Source organism: Daktulosphaira vitifoliae, unplaced genomic scaffold, assembly GCF_025091365.1.
Source record: "Daktulosphaira vitifoliae isolate Bord-2020 unplaced genomic scaffold, ASM2509136v1 Scaffold_2, whole genome shotgun sequence".
Classification (NCBI taxonomy): domain Eukaryota; kingdom Metazoa; phylum Arthropoda; class Insecta; order Hemiptera; family Phylloxeridae; genus Daktulosphaira; species Daktulosphaira vitifoliae.
The window spans coordinates 36,750,876-36,767,861 of NW_026099573.1; the positions used below are offsets into that span (position 1 = coordinate 36,750,876).

The following is a 16,986-nucleotide window of genomic DNA, read 5'->3' on the forward strand; positions in this document are numbered from 1 at the left end:
TAAATCTAACTGCATAGCATAGTAAGTTAAACTTACTAGATGTTTTTGCTTATATTAAATCGAAAAAATTAATTTAAAATTTGAATTAGCTTAAATTACCAGTTTTATACGCCGAAGAAATGTGACTAACGGTTGCTGAGTCGGTAACACTTGTGTATTTCACGATTGAGGTAAAATATTCACAATAAAATAAATAATTTTTTCGTAGGTATATTAGGTATTTACTTATCATTTTTTACACCAAAGACAATATTTTCAACATAATATTTTGATAATTTAATGATACGTTAAATTTAAGCTTATTTTACGTACTTTAAATTAAAATAAAAATTGTGCTATGTGCAAATGGCCGTCGAAGTCAAACATACTTCATAAATAAATTTAAATTTATTAAATATTTATTCATATATTATACTTATATATTCCCTGTGGTTGGGGGTAAAGGCCCCTCTGCCAGTCGTTAGAGGCGACTATTGAGGTTGCGTCATGTCGACAGCCAGCTTAAAAATTTATTGTTAAATAATATGAGGTGTCCTAAACAAAACTTAGGCGAATTGTTCCATCTCAGATGTACGTGGGGACACAGGCGAGAGGGAATAAAGTAGTTAAAAACGGAGAAGGCCGAAGGAATAAAGAGTTCGATACCAGCCGGACAACTTGTGCGGTAGCTGTTACACCAGTCATGTGTACAGGTATACCCAACGCTTGTAATGTCAACGGTGTGGGGACATCAACACTTAACTCTACGCTGGACTCGTGTAAATAGACTTAGATGGTTTGGTCATGTTATGAGGAGAGAAGTATTGGAAGCTGTAAGAACAGTTATAGAAATGAATGTTGAAGGTAGAGGAAGGCCAAAAAAGAGATAGAGTGATGCTATTGAATGCGATATGAGGAATGCTGATGTGATCGTAGATGATGTGGTAGATCGTGTCAAAAGGAAGTTTAGGATAAGGGTGACCGACACCGAGTAGTCGGGATTAAGGCGAGGAAGAAGAAGAAGAAGATATTACACTTATATATCATAAGACTTGTAATCAGGATACAAATAACGAAATAGGAGTTCATTTTGTTTTTTATATTATGCATCAATTTCTTAAAATTAAACACTATCTACAAATTTTGTTTGAATCGTTTTTTATGATAGTTATTTTAATCACAGTCAGATATCATCATACCTGTCTCAACTATGCCTCGTCCACGTTGTGCTCCCGTTTTTAGATTCGATGCGAAGCTGAGAAGGTATTGGTTTTATTATAATGTTTTTATTGTGTCTATTATCACTTTTTCTCAGCTCTCACCGAACTGATTTCTTTCAACAGTACGTCAAAAGATCACAAATCGTATCTAGTCGAAGACATTACCCTCAAAAATTGTAAAATTTCCCTCGGTCCCCGTAAATGGGGGAAACCCTCAAAAAAAATTACAAATTTAAAAATTGCTAATTTTCGAAAATTTTTCAATTTTTTTACTTAAAACTGCCATAGCTTTTTCAAAAATGTACAAATCAATGTAATTTTTTTTTATAATTGCTTGATGTCTTTACCTATCATTTGGTATATTTTTTTTATAAATTTATCCCTTTACCTGCCCACAAGAAGGGATTTAAAATGACAATTTTTTTACAAAAAATTAACTTTTTCAACTTAATTTTTGAAAGCGTACCGGAAGGTCTGCTACTTTTATATATATCTTAAATTAAAGGTAATGTAATATAATTTATTATGGAAAAAAAAGTTTCGGACTTTATTATGTCTTCACGATGAAAATCATAAATCAAAGTTAATAAAAAAAATACGATTTTTGTAAAATAATTCTTTTTTATATTTTTAACTTAAGAATGCTATAACTTTTTGGAAAATGTATGGATCAATAATTTTTTTTTTTTTTTATAAAGATGCTTGATGTCTTTATTTATCATTTGGTATATTTTTTTTGTAAATCTGACCGTTTATCTGCCTACAAGGGGGGATTTAATATGACAACTTTATCACAAAAAATTAACTTTTTCAACTTGACTTTTGATAATTTTCCGGAAGGTCTGACACTTTTATATATATCTTAAATTAAAGCTCATGTAATGTACTTTAATTTGAAAAAAAAAAATTTGACCTCTGGACTTGTCTTCGTGTTGAAAATGGCTACCGAATGCTATTTTTGTATGAAAATTCTCGATATTATTTTTTACATTTCTAACTTTATTATGTTATAACTTTTTGAAAAGTGTATAGATCAACACAATTTTTTTATGAGAAATAATATTTTTTAATATNAACTTTTTGAAAAGTGTATAGATCAACACAATTTTTTTATGAGAAATAATACTTTTTAATATTCTCTTTTTCATTCGACATACTTTATCTTAATCAGGATATTAATAAGGAAATAGCAGATCATGTAGCTTTTAGAATAATCCACCAATTTTTTAAAATTAAACACTATTATTTAAAGATTTGCGTGAAATCGTTTTTTTTTTTATAGTGATTTTAATCACTGTCAGATATCATTATACCTGTCTCAAATATGCCCCGTCCACGCTGTGCCACGACCCCCCTTTGTTGGGTTTTTTTATTTGGATCACTTAGGATAGACAAAATACAAACATTTTTCGTAACTTATAAATATAATAAGTTTTATTTTGGTTATACATAACAAAAATTAAGCATTTACTTTATATACATACATAGAAATTAATAGAATTGAAAAATATAAAAGGAACAAAATTGAATTTTACGATTAATATAATTTTATTTCTAATTGAGAGGACTTAGAGCAACAATCAATTAAGTAGATTTCTTTTTAATTTTCCGAAAAAAAAGATGAAAAAAATTTTTTTTATTAAAGTCAATGGTAACATTTTCTTTTTTTTAATTGAGTATATTCAAATATAATAAAAATATTGAACGCGTTTTTTTCTGAATAAAACAAAAAATTCACAATTTTTCAAAGTTAAAAAAAAAAATTTTTTTGACAATATTTTGCACTTATCTGGTTGTTGCAACAAGCCAATCAAATAAAAATCATAATCACGATTATGGAAACCAATGGAAACCGTGCCCAACTCTTTTGTTATGGTAAAATTCTAAAAATCGACAAATTATATAAAGATTCTATTGCTACAGCTCTCCTCCAATCTTCTTTTAATATACGAAAATAAAAGTTCATTGAGAACATTTTAAACCCATAACGTTTATGGTCAATATTTAATTTTAGATTTTTTATTTATCGTTCGTCTAGTTTATATATGATTTTAGTTAAGTTTACACAATGTTCTTATTCAAAGGAAAATTCAAAAACTTATTCAAAGGAATTCTTAACATCTATAAAATTCTCTTCAATACTTTGACAAAAATCACAATACAAAGTTTCATAATTTAATTCAACTTTTAAAGTACTTTTGGAAAAATTTGTAATGAGTAAATATAGACCAATTCGCGAATGAACCAAAACACAAAATATAAAACAACAAAAAATTGGGTCGAAAATCATGCAGATTGTAAACTTTGATGATCAATTAGCGTGTTGTAAGCCATCTTCATTTCTCAGTCGTTCATTTCCATTACCTAAAACAAACAAAACATAACGAATTTAATATAAGTGATCGCAACATTTTTTCGTTGGGGCAATGTTTCAAAAAATGCTTTCATCCGCGTGAAGACAAAGAGTTGGTTTTACATTTATTGATTGAAACTAATTTTAGTGTTGATCGATTGATATTATTACAAACTTATTTGTATACGTATACAATTTTTTTTTTTTGCGCTAAGATTCTTTGTCAATGTGTAAATTTTACACGGTGTCTTGAACAACGGAATGACTTTATTTTTTATCTATCGACTGCTGTAATTGCGTTCGATTAGCCACACTGACTAGTTATCATCACAAAGTGATGGGTAACGCAACGATGACCTAACCACTCGTTTCAATGTCATTTCAGTGGTTATTTTAAAACGAACAGTTCCGCAAAGAGATACTTATCGATAATTCCGATAAAAACTACACAAGCCAAAACTACTATTGTCCATTGGATTACACGAATAAAATAACAATAGAGAAGCTGTGTAATTGCCGGCTAGTCGGCGACAAATCGACTAAAAAACACACAGTGCTTGCACAAGAAAACCACGAATCGGGTTCCGTGGTGTCGAGTGTTCACAGGGGTCAATGCATCGTAGAATGCATTCATAAACGGGGCAGACATCTGGTAAAGGGAGAGTACCAACTAGGCCATCTCTAAATTTAAAGCTAATTCCGGGCGGTTACATATACCGCGGCTTATTAAAACGACCAAGAGAATCAACAAACATGTGTACACATGCGTAACACCTATGTGTTATAATTATGACGTTAAAAATATGAATATGTCGAACGCACACACAAGTCACAGAGGTTATAAAATTAGCCCAAACATTGGCGTACACGTCATCGCTTCCATCGCTCTACTCCACAATATCTAAAACTGTTAACGAAATATATACTCAACAGCTTCAACCGTTAAATGTAATTTTTTAGCAGATTTCCGCCGTTGACGGGCCACAAAGCAATAATAAAAATATTTTACGCTTTATAATTATCATTTTGTATTAACTTACGGTCATGTTAAAAAGAATTACTGTTAAAAGTTTCCAGTGTGTCCGTGCAGTCGTACAAGCATCGGTAGGTGGCCGACAAATCCATGTAGGTTATGCATATTATAATAAGCTATTGAACGGACTGACAAACGGTCAGCGTCCTACACCGAGTTCGAGTGTGCCTAATTCGTGTTAAGGTAGATTCAAAGTAAAACACGTTTATTAAATATTTAAATGCATTGTTGTAGACCGAGACAAAAAACAATCGTCAAAAGTGTTTGGGTTTGCTTACGCCGACATACATAGTACACGATATGACCGTATAGTGTTGCAATAATGTATTTATTATGTACTCGGTTTGTGTAAAAAAAAAAAAAAAGTTCGCTACACATTTATAGTAACGAACATGTGTGGGACGATGAATCACTTTTTTACGTTAATCTGTGTACTCGCGGTACCTTTGGTTCTCTGTCAATTTGTGTAACGAATAAGCATATGGGAAACAATGATACATTCGTCGATTACTTAAAAAAATCGCGCACACGACGAATCGAATTACTGATAAAAAAATGTCCCCGATTGTTCTTAGATTGTTCATACGTATTTAATAAGTACACTAGAAATTATCATTTTGCCAATAACAATTATATTTCAGTCAAATAATAGATATTTAAATTCTGAGTCGACTCACTTGTGCCATCATTTGTTCTTCCTCTTCTTTGGTGATCATAACTGTACTGTGGTTGTATAGACCCTGGGCCATCAATTGCAATGCCAATGGATTTTTGGTACCGCTTGCTTTCTTGATCTTAGCTCGTTTATTTTGAAACCATATCTTAATCTGTGCTTCGTTCAAGCCCAGTTCGTTGGCTAGCTCTTGACGTCGTTGCTCCGTCAAGTACCTGTTCTCTGTGAACTCCTTTTTCAGTCTAGCCAACTGATCTCCGCTAAAAGCTGTTCGGGGCCTTTTTTCGTCCTGCTGCTCTTTGTTGTCTTTCTTCTTCACTCGACGGGTGCGCGGACCTAAACAATATTATTACATAGAAATATTTTCCAAGGCATAAAAGTATAAATGTGAAGTGTTTTCAGTTGTTTGTCATCCTAAACGTTTAACTAAATAAGTACAAATAACTGAAGAAGATACAACAGATAATTTCGATTTTTATTTTCAACATTCGATAGTCAAAATCACAAAGGTGTTGCAAAACTAGCAGTTAATGAGATCATTTTGAGAGATTCTATTTTGAATTAAACGGTATTAATGTTACAATTTATTAGGCGGCATAACAGTCAGAATTGTATTTCATAGGTAAATTATTTTCAAAATACATTTTATGATATTTGTTGATTTATTCGACATTGAACAAAGACAAAAAAATACAATATTTCTGCAACAATACTGACATAATTCATGCGTAATTCGACGGCAAGTGACTCCTCCTCGAGGTTACCGTCAGCAGACTATATTAGTAATTGTTAATAAGTCATTGCGGAAAACCGAACAATTAGGTACTGTTTCACAAACTCCCATACTGATAGTTATGACCATTATGCGTTTAGTATTTATTATTTTGCAGTTCATTCATCTAGACCCAACCATCCAACGAAAGCCCTCGGGTATTAAGTACCGTTTAAAGAGCAATCTCAACGAGCATGTTAATAATAAGCACTCACTTGGTGCATATTAACAACCGCTTTTACGGCCTCTGTATCTCATCAGATGTCAATTTAACAACAATCACCGATTAATTAATCAATTAGGTTGAGGCGACACTAGAAAATGGTTATTTTAGACTGATAAAAAAAAAATGTCTTTTGTAGAGTAAGTAAGAATAGGAGCAAGTCGTATTTAACGCGAAAAAAGTTTTTAAAAAAATATTTCTACTATTTTAAGATATCCGGCGAGTCAATTAGATAGGCGGATCAAAAACAATATTTAAAAACGTCTTGGGAATATACTGTTGAATAATAATTAATAATTGTTTAGATCTCACTTTTCGTTTGGCGCAAGTCAACGGTTCTATATAGTATACTATTTTATGTATAAAAATACATAGTCTGGTATTTTTCAAGTGTGCAGGTACTTACTTCTTCCTAAATTGAAATAAAACAAAAAAAAAATCGAATAAGTTAAAACAATAAACAAAATAATTACATGTATTAAAGTTTACAAATAAGCGTGTGTATTTCATATGCTAATTTTATGATTTTACGACATTAAAGAACGACCTAAACATGATTTTTTATCCGATCCATTAGAACCACATGTACAACTGCATAACAAATGGCAGATACGCTACGGGTATTCATTGCACACATATTATAATAAATGCTGCATATCTTAAGAGAGCAATAAAAAATGTTCCTTTTCGGTAGTGTATCATGTGAAAACGCAAAACGTATTTTACTTCCTATTAAAAGCGTCGTATATGACGAATAGTTTTTTTTTACTGCAGGTCTCTATATTTAAGCATACTCTGTGTGTAAATACCACCATTTGAATGCTAATTTATACATTTTGTGTATTATTTTCATTTTTTTTTTTTTTACTCTAACCGTGTACGATATTTCAATATGTTCCAGTATAATTATGTACAATTAAAACTATCGATGACGTGACCGCAGTCGCTGTGGGTACAATTATTGTAACATTATACATATTCGGGTAAACAAGTCCGCGTACAAGATACGTTTAAAAAACAAACACAAGACTCTAGGCGAATAATAATAATAATAATAACAGTATTAGCTGAGGTACACGTTTTTATGATGTAATTATTGTGTGTCGCTTATTAACGAGCAGCACGCGAATCAATGTCGAGATTAGTAAAAAAAAAAAAAAAATAGCAGGTTCATTTGATACAGAAGTAAACAGGAATTCCTTTAAATGACCTCAACGTTCAAGCGGTAAATCGAAACTAGCAGATAGTAATTATAATTGTGCAGCTCAATTAAAACCATAAATACTTATGCGGAGAAGGAACTGATATTGTAAGCAGACTACTCAGAAATCAGTCCCATATACGCCCCATGCAGTTTTGCACATACCTACCCAACCCAGACGAAAAAACACACAATCAGCACTGTGTTTGTACAGACGATTTTGGGTAAAACTGAGAAATTATTGAAAATTAAAAATGTTCGTAAGGACAGACCCAAGTAATTGGCCCGAAAAACTACAGTGTTGCGTAGTCATCGTTGCATTTGTAAAATGCTCGCAAAAAACTCACAAGTACAATTGCGGTTGTATATAACAAATGTATATGGTTTATATTAAAGAAAACACATTTTACTGGAAAATAATGTGGTTTTTTGAAACGGAAAGTTTCCTGATAATTTCCGAGACGACGAAAACCAAAAACCGATCACCGAGTGTGCAGAACTCGTCGACGATATCTCTACTGATGAGGATTCGATAGTTTTATTTTTTTTAATTATCGCTGTCCGAGTGAGCGCACGTGTAACGAACGAAAATATCATTTCCGTCGTGTCCATACAATATGATAATGTACACAAGACATTGCACGCCGTCCGTATAAATGAAAACGCGGTCGTGTATGTGTATACGTAAATACTCGATTCCAATTAAATTAGCGGCATTAATTTGTAGACTTACCGTGGACAGAGCCGGCGGACGGAGGAGAAGGACGCGAGGAGAGGAAGACCACCCACGGCGCTGGCTGGCCAGTTGCCTATCGTTCCTATATTCGTTTTTTATATGTGCGTGTGTGTAATGCAACAGAGTCGACAAGTTTGCATACGCGGTGTACATAATATATAATATCATTTGGTGGTACGCTATTTTCCGCAATCGATTGCCATCCGACGGAAAAGAACTCCGTCGGTGTCTGCTAGTGGACCGAACAGCGGTCCGATACAACACTTTTGCATTACTCGAGAGTTTATTTATCGACAGCGTAGAAACGCAGGCAAGGGGTGGTGGTACACTGTCGGCGTACGCGACGAAATTCAAAGACTGTCCGGCGTGTCGTCGACAATAGGCGATTTGGCCGCGCGTTAACGAGAGAAAAATACCCGACAATGTTTCGGGCCGAACGATTCTCACCGGTGTCCGGGCTGTTCCAGTAACACCATCGGTACTACGACATCGTGGACGATTCCATCGACATCGTTTGAGGCACTCCTCGGTGCAGTGCGAGTACACGCCGAATGGTAGCGGTACGCATTGGCCTTTGAAACACCCGTGACACTTCAGTGTAACCCTGTTGAGTGCAACACTGCGAAGTACTTTGGTGGGGTGCGGCAGTACAGACACTTGTGCCAGAGGAGTAATGTTGTTGTTAAACCAAAGATGTAGCCAACGTAATGTGAAATACGAGTCCAATCAACGTTGATTAATTATCGATTTCCTTGAATATCAGTTTAGGCACAGGATTACAATAGTTTTCAAACAGTCTGTGGTATTGATTTACAGATCATCTGAATATACTCATGTGAATTCAGATGTACAACAATCGTACTGACATTTGATCAAGAGTAATTTCGACATTATCAAATGATTGCACTGGTAATTTGTAAAAATCATACAATAATCTGTACATAAATGAGACATTTTTATGTCGAACACGACTGAAAAAATTATTTTTAAAAAAATCATTATTATTTAGTATATATTATATCTGAACTCATATCACGTTAATCGTTTGTTTATTTTTATTAAATAAAATAGAAACATTATAAAAAATAATAATTATTACAATTTTATAATAATAACTTTTCGAACAAACCTTAAAATCGCAAAAATGATCCAATAACGAATTAATAATCGATCGGTTAATTAATAAAAACAATCAATCAATTATTCGGGAAGTCCGTCTTTTCTTAACCAATGAAAACAAAGTTGTAAAGTTTGCAACAGAAAAACAATACAAAAATATACTAACAACAATTACAATTTTTGTAAAATTAACAAAATCAATCGATTTATATAAATTAATGTTAAAGAGAACTAAATTCAAAATCAAACGTTACTCCTATATTTATAGCGAAAATATTGTTATGACAATTAATTAGTTTGTTAAAATCGCTGGGATATTTATTTAAACCATAATTTTCATACGTTTGTTTCAATAAAAAAATTATACAAGTAGCTAACAATTTATAAACGTAACGTTCAAAACCGATAATTTTCCAAGTATCTAATAAATGGGTTATAATCACTGGTACCGGCTCACTACATAACCTTATAAATATTTATTTCCATAAAATAATAGAGATTTTTTTTATTGAAAACACGAAAATATTTGTGTCAGTTTAATATTGGCAACAATGTTAATAACAATAATAATGTGTACGCATAATTGGTACGAGTAACGGATGACGTCACCATGTGACTTTACACGCCTCCCGTCTGCCCATAATAACACAGGTCAGACAATTGACCGTTTCCTTTTAGATTACATGGAATTAAGATGTTATTACTTCGCCCGACGAGTCATACGCCATTTGAACACCATAAATTACACTGTAAAAAGTATATAATTTAAAATATTAACATTTTATTCGGCAGCACGGCGAACGGGCCGCGGAATTTCGGTCGGTTTTCAACGGTTAGAAAGCATCCGATCGAGTAAATATAGTTCACGGGAAAACCGCGAGAAATTCAACCAATAGACATTTCATGGTTTTTTATGGGAACGAGACGCGCCTACTCTAAAAGGTCCTCGGCGCGGTGGACCTCTCCACAAAACGGTTTTAATTGAATCGTTACGTTTTTTATTTTAATTGATAAAATGGGATACAAACATGTAATGATGACTACATTATTATGACTGTGTACGGAGTCCGTGTGTAATTGGACCCGACCGGAGCCGCGAGTGAGTCTCGCAGCATGGGCGGCGGCTAATTCAAATCGCTTAAGTATTTATATGTCATCGCCGCGGCCGTTTATCTATCCGATAGATCGACGGGAGATCGATGATCGTTTTTCGGTGCCGCGACAGCATCTCGTACGCGTACAATAGTAACGCAACTGTTGTAATGGCTTAATGAACTCGGTAGGAATACCGTCGTCGTCGTGTGTAATTAAAGAGGAGCTACGCCGATGGTGGCGAGGGCCAGTTGGAAAAAGAAAACGGCAGCTAATGGTCGGCCGGGTAACAAACAAATCGTTTCGATTTTTGTTCGTGTACGATTAAAAAATTACTCGTTAGCCTCTCGCGGTGAAATCGATTATTTCTGTGACTTGAACCTCACATGACATCGGGTTCGGACCGTTTTCGTGAAACGGTACTGTGATCGACGACTGACACGAGGGAAATTTGACGGCGACGGAACACAATTGAAATGCCGTTGATTTCTCCTCTACTCCGAAAAGAACTATTATAAAAGGTCGAGCGATCTGTAGAGTTCCCTTAAACGAGCTCAAATCAGTCGGCACTCGATACCGAACTGCAACGTTATTGGACGGGAGCCACAATAATCTCGTGTAATCATCTCCGTATAATTACAACGGCGGAAGCCGCTAAAANAATAATAATAATAATAATAACAGTATTAGCTGAGGTACACGTTTTTATGATGTAATTATTGTGTGTCGCTTATTAACGAGCAGCACGCGAATCAATGTCGAGATTAGTAAAAAAAAAAAAAAAATAGCAGGTTCATTTGATACAGAAGTAAACAGGAATTCCTTTAAATGACCTCAACGTTCAAGCGGTAAATCGAAACTAGCAGATAGTAATTATAATTGTGCAGCTCAATTAAAACCATAAATACTTATGCGGAGAAGGAACTGATATTGTAAGCAGACTACTCAGAAATCAGTCCCATATACGCCCCATGCAGTTTTGCACATACCTACCCAACCCAGACGAAAAAACACACAATCAGCACTGTGTTTGTACAGACGATTTTGGGTAAAACTGAGAAATTATTGAAAATTAAAAATGTTCGTAAGGACAGACCCAAGTAATTGGCCCGAAAAACTACAGTGTTGCGTAGTCATCGTTGCATTTGTAAAATGCTCGCAAAAAACTCACAAGTACAATTGCGGTTGTATATAACAAATGTATATGGTTTATATTAAAGAAAACACATTTTACTGGAAAATAATGTGGTTTTTTGAAACGGAAAGTTTCCTGATAATTTCCGAGACGACGAAAACCAAAAACCGATCACCGAGTGTGCAGAACTCGTCGACGATATCTCTACTGAGGAGGATTCGATAGTTTTATTTTTTTTAATTATTACTGTCCGAGTGAGCGCACGTGTAACGAACGAAAATATCATTTCCGTCGTGTCCATACAATATGATAATGTACACAAGACATTGCACGCCGTCCGTATAAATGAAAACGCGGTCGTGTATGTGTATACGTAAATACTCGATTCCAATTAAATTAGCGGCATTAATTTGTAGACTTACCGTGGACAGAGCCGGCGGACGGAGGAGAAGGACGCGAGGAGAGGAAGACCACCCACGGCGCTGGCTGGCCAGTTGCCTATCGTTCCTATATTCGTTTTTTATATGTGCGTGTGTGTAATGCAACAGAGTCGACAAGTTTGCATACGCGGTGTACATAATATATAATATCATTTGGTGGTACGCTATTTTCCGCAATCGATTGCCATCCGACGGAAAAGAACTCCGTCGGTGTCTGCTAGTGGACCGAACAGCGGTCCGATACAACACTTTTGCATTACTCGAGAGTTTATTTATCGACAGCGTAGAAACGCAGGCAAGGGGTGGTGGTACACTGTCGGCGTACGCGACGAAATTCAAAGACTGTCCGGCGTGTCGTCGACAATAGGCGATTTGGCCGCGCGTTAACGAGAGAAAAATACCCGACAATGTTTCGGGCCGAACGATTCTCACCGGTGTCCGGGCTGTTCCAGTAACACCATCGGTACTACGACATCGTGGACGATTCCATCGACATCGTTTGAGGCACTCCTCGGTGCAGTGCGAGTACACGCCGAATGGTAGCGGTACGCATTGGCCTTTGAAACACCCGTGACACTTCAGTGTAACCCTGTTGAGTGCAACACTGCGAAGTACTTTGGTGGGGTGCGGCAGTACAGACACTTGTGCCAGAGGAGTAATGTTGTTGTTAAACCAAAGATGTAGCCAACGTAATGTGAAATACGAGTCCAATCAACGTTGATTAATTATCGATTTCCTTGAATATCAGTTTAGGCACAGGATTACAATAGTTTTCAAACAGTCTGTGGTATTGATTTACAGATCATCTGAATATACTCATGTGAATTCAGATGTACAACAATCGTACTGACATTTGATCAAGAGTAATTTCGACATTATCAAATGATTGCACTGGTAATTTGTAAAAATCATACAATAATCTGTACATAAATGAGACATTTTTATGTCGAACACGACTAAAAAAATTATTTTTAAAAAAATCATTATTATTTAGTATATATTATATCTGAACTCATATCACGTTAATCGTTTGTTTATTTTTATTAAATAAAATAGAAACATTATAAAAAATAATAATTATTACAATTTTATAATAATAACTTTTCGAACAAACCTTAAAATCGCAAAAATGATCCAATAACGAATTAATAATCGATCGGTTAATTAATAAAAACAATCAATCAATTATTCGGGAAGTCCGTCTTTTCTTAACCAATGAAAACAAAGTTGTAAAGTTTGCAACAGAAAAACAATACAAAAATATACTAACAACAATTACAATTTTTGTAAAATTAACAAAATCAATCGATTTATATAAATTAATGTTAAAGAGAACTAAATTCAAAATCAAACGTTACTCCTATATTTATAGCGAAAATATTGTTATGACAATTAATTAGTTTGTTAAAATCGCTGGGATATTTATTTAAACCATAATTTTCATACGTTTGTTTCAATAAAAAAATTATACAAGTAGCTAACAATTTATAAACGTAACGTTCAAAACCGATAATTTTCCAAGTATCTAATAAATGGGTTATAATCACTGGTACCGGCTCACTACATAACCTTATAAATATTTATTTCCATAAAATAATAGAGATTTTTTTTATTGAAAACACGAAAATATTTGTGTCAGTTTAATATTGGCAACAATGTTAATAACAATAATAATGTGTACGCATAATTGGTACGAGTAACGGATGACGTCACCATGTGACTTTACACGCCTCCCGTCTGCCCATAATAACACAGGTCAGACAATTGACCGTTTCCTTTTAGATTACATGGAATTAAGATGTTATTACTTCGCCCGACGAGTCATACGCCATTTGAACACCATAAATTACACTGTAAAAAGTATATAATTTAAAATATTAACATTTTATTCGGCAGCACGGCGAACGGGCCGCGGAATTTCGGTCGGTTTTCAACGGTTAGAAAGCATCCGATCGAGTAAATATAGTTCACGGGAAAACCGCGAGAAATTCAACCAATAGACATTTCATGGTTTTTTATGGGAACGAGACGCGCCTACTCTAAAAGGTCCTCGGCGCGGTGGACCTCTCCACAAAACGGTTTTAATTGAATCGTTACGTTTTTTATTTTAATTGATAAAATGGGATACAAACATGTAATGATGACTACATTATTATGACTGTGTACGGAGTCCGTGTGTAATTGGACCCGACCGGAGCCGCGAGTGAGTCTCGCAGCATGGGCGGCGGCTAATTCAAATCGCTTAAGTATTTATATGTCAACGCCGCAGCCGTTTATCTATCCGATAGATCGACGGGAGATCGATGATCGTTTTTCGGTGCCGCGACAGCATCTCGTACGCGTACAATAGTAACGCAACTGTTGTAATGGCTTAATGAACTCGGTAGGAATACCGTCGTCGTCGTGTGTAATTAAAGAGGAGCTACGCCGATGGTGGCGAGGGCCAGTTGGAAAAAGAAAACGGCAGCTAATGGTCGGCCGGGTAACAAACAAATCGTTTCGATTTTTGTTCGTGTACGATTAAAAAATTACTCGTTAGCCTCTCGCGGTGAAATCGATTATTTCTGTGACTTGAACCTCACATGACATCGGGTTCGGACCGTTTTCGTGAAACGGTACTGTGATCGACGACTGACACGAGGGAAATTTGACGGCGACGGAACACAATTGAAATGCCGTTGATTTCTCCTCTACTCCGAAAAGAACTATTATAAAAGGTCGAGCGATCTGTAGAGTTCCCTTAAACGAGCTCAAATCAGTCGGCACTCGATACCGAACTGCAACGTTATTGGACGGGAGCCACAATAATCTCGTGTAATCATCTCCGTATAATTACAACGGCGGAAGCCGCTAAAAAACCGCATCAAATGTGTTGTTGTTGACAAAGTTTAAACAACCGCTTTTGAATTTCGTCCCGTTTACCGTCGTGGTGTTGTTTGGCCGAACTGTTGTAGGCGAACACGCCGATGAAACAGTTCGCGCTGTGCGCACAAAACAAAGCACTCGCGTGATCCATACGGGAAACATCACGTCCCGTCCAACTGTGTCCCCCCTACTGTTTCGTTTCATTAAAATACGTATGCGTCTCTCGAGTGTGTGTTCATTGTGTCCGCATCGCCAACAAAACAATTAAACGTGATCGTTCAAACGTTTGGTCGCCAAATTGTGTGTCACACGCTGATGATTTTCGCGTAAAACACCACATCGTTACACTTTTCCAGTGATTCGCAACTTGATCACTACAGTCCGTTACTGATCGAGTTGTATCGATGATGTGCTAGTGTGACGTGTTGTGCAATCACAACGCCGACATGGAAAAACTGTCGCAGTCGTAAAATTAAGATCCGCGATCAACACGATTGTATGTCACAGTCGATTCGATTGTCAGTCGTCCGGATGCGCACCCGCCGTAGGTCCGGGGACAACTTTACGTCGCAACACTTACAAACTGGTTATGGGCAACACACCGACACTGTCGTGGCGCGTCCGAGAATTTTACACGCAAACGCTGGCGATATCAGTTTTTAGGCATTTCCATTTGATATTTATGATAATACTGTTGTAGTTGCGTACCAAGAGCGAGTCGGGACGTCGTCACATGTTGTTGTCGGTCGCAAACTATTAGTGACACCGCAGGGTTTGAAGAACAGTGTAAAAATAATAATGATAACGACCTCACAGGTGTGTCATCAAGGTGACGACCAAAAACGGTTTTACCGTTTCAAACGCAATTTACAAAACTAGTAAAAAATTTCAATATTTTTACACGCGCAACTGCCACTGCAATTTTTTTTTTTAACGCGCTATCAAACTGCCAACGGTAAACACGTTTCCATACGAGTTTTATGCGTTTTAATTATAAGCTGGATTATTAGCGACGCTCGGCTTGTACGGCCATTAATCGCGTACCTCCGACCTCCCAAGAACAAGCGGATTGTGTTCGGCATTTACTGTAACGACGTGTGAGAAGTATTTTATTTTCTTAGAATATATCGACGCGGTGGCACTGCCGAGTCGGGTGTATTAATTGTTTCGTTACCTACCGGTCTTGGCTGCGCGTACACGCACACGAAGTTGTACCGTATCGCCGAGGAATTGTACCCAAAACGGGTACGCGCTATCTTTTCGGGACATCTCGAAACTCGCCGCCCGTTAATAGGGTGCTCGTTGGAGACGCACGACCCTCTGCGTAATAGCCATCCATCAACGCCGTTTCGTGTTTTTAACGGGAGCGCGTAAAAAAATTCTCTGGTAAAACGTCATTTGACGACCGAGACGTGTATAATTTTTTTTTCATGAAACTTTGGCTGTACCAATATCAACGGACAAACAACTGCGGTACATTTACCGGACAGGAAAATTCGTTATAAATATTATCGCGACCGAGTGGGAGTGTGGGGAAGAGAGTGGGAGATGATACTGCGGGCAAAGAGGCCACTGCACTGCTGAGCGTCCGCTCTAATGAGGTAACGTTATGAAGGAGTTAGCAATGTGACATGTGGCACTGCGGTGGGTCCGGCAGATCTGATGTCTCTATTAGGACCTCTCTCCATACCTACTTGTTGTATGTGTGCGCGCGTCTGGTTTCCCTCATTTCCCCTGCCCTTCACCACAACTCCTACTCGTTCCCCACCATCATGTCGAGTCCGCTGCCGTCTCCACCGTTGTCCCCGTCGTCGTACGGCGGCGGCGGCGGCGACGACGACGACGACAACGAAAAATACTCTCGGCTTGGTGGCGGCGCACTGAGAGGACCACACAACGCGGTCGTTGGTCGATCACAACAACGGCGGCGGCGTTGGCTCGCCGTACATCGCTATTATTTAAAAAGCGTGTACGCAACGCGATCGAATCACATCTCCTTAACAAGGGCAGTTGGGTGGACAGGAGGCGCACAAGGAGAAAGGGTGAAAAAATGCGTCCCGGTTTAAAAAAATTCAAACACTAATAAAAATTAACGAGCCACGATAAATGTAATCGTAACGCGTCGCCGAGCTGAATTGATTGCAC

At 36.5% G+C, this 16,986-nt stretch overlaps 1 protein-coding gene across 2 annotated transcripts in view; it reads right to left on the reverse strand.

Moving 5' to 3' along the window:
- Positions 1-2,992: 2,992 nt before the first annotated feature.
- LOC126899284 (homeobox protein engrailed-1-B-like) overlaps positions 2,993-16,986 on the reverse strand; it is a 30,783-nt gene continuing 16,789 nt past the window's right edge. Inside the window, exons 3-5 of one of the 2 annotated variants that reach the window (XM_050674017.1) lie at positions 6,660-6,665; positions 5,263-5,594; positions 2,993-3,563 (exon numbers count right to left, since the gene is read on the reverse strand). In XM_050674017.1, the coding sequence (XP_050529974.1) occupies positions 3,543-3,563; positions 5,263-5,594; positions 6,660-6,665 (359 nt within the window). In that variant the 3' untranslated portion in view covers positions 2,993-3,542. The remainder of the gene's footprint in view (positions 3,564-5,262; positions 5,595-6,659; positions 6,666-16,986) is intronic. The other variant, XM_050674018.1, reaches the window with a different exon arrangement.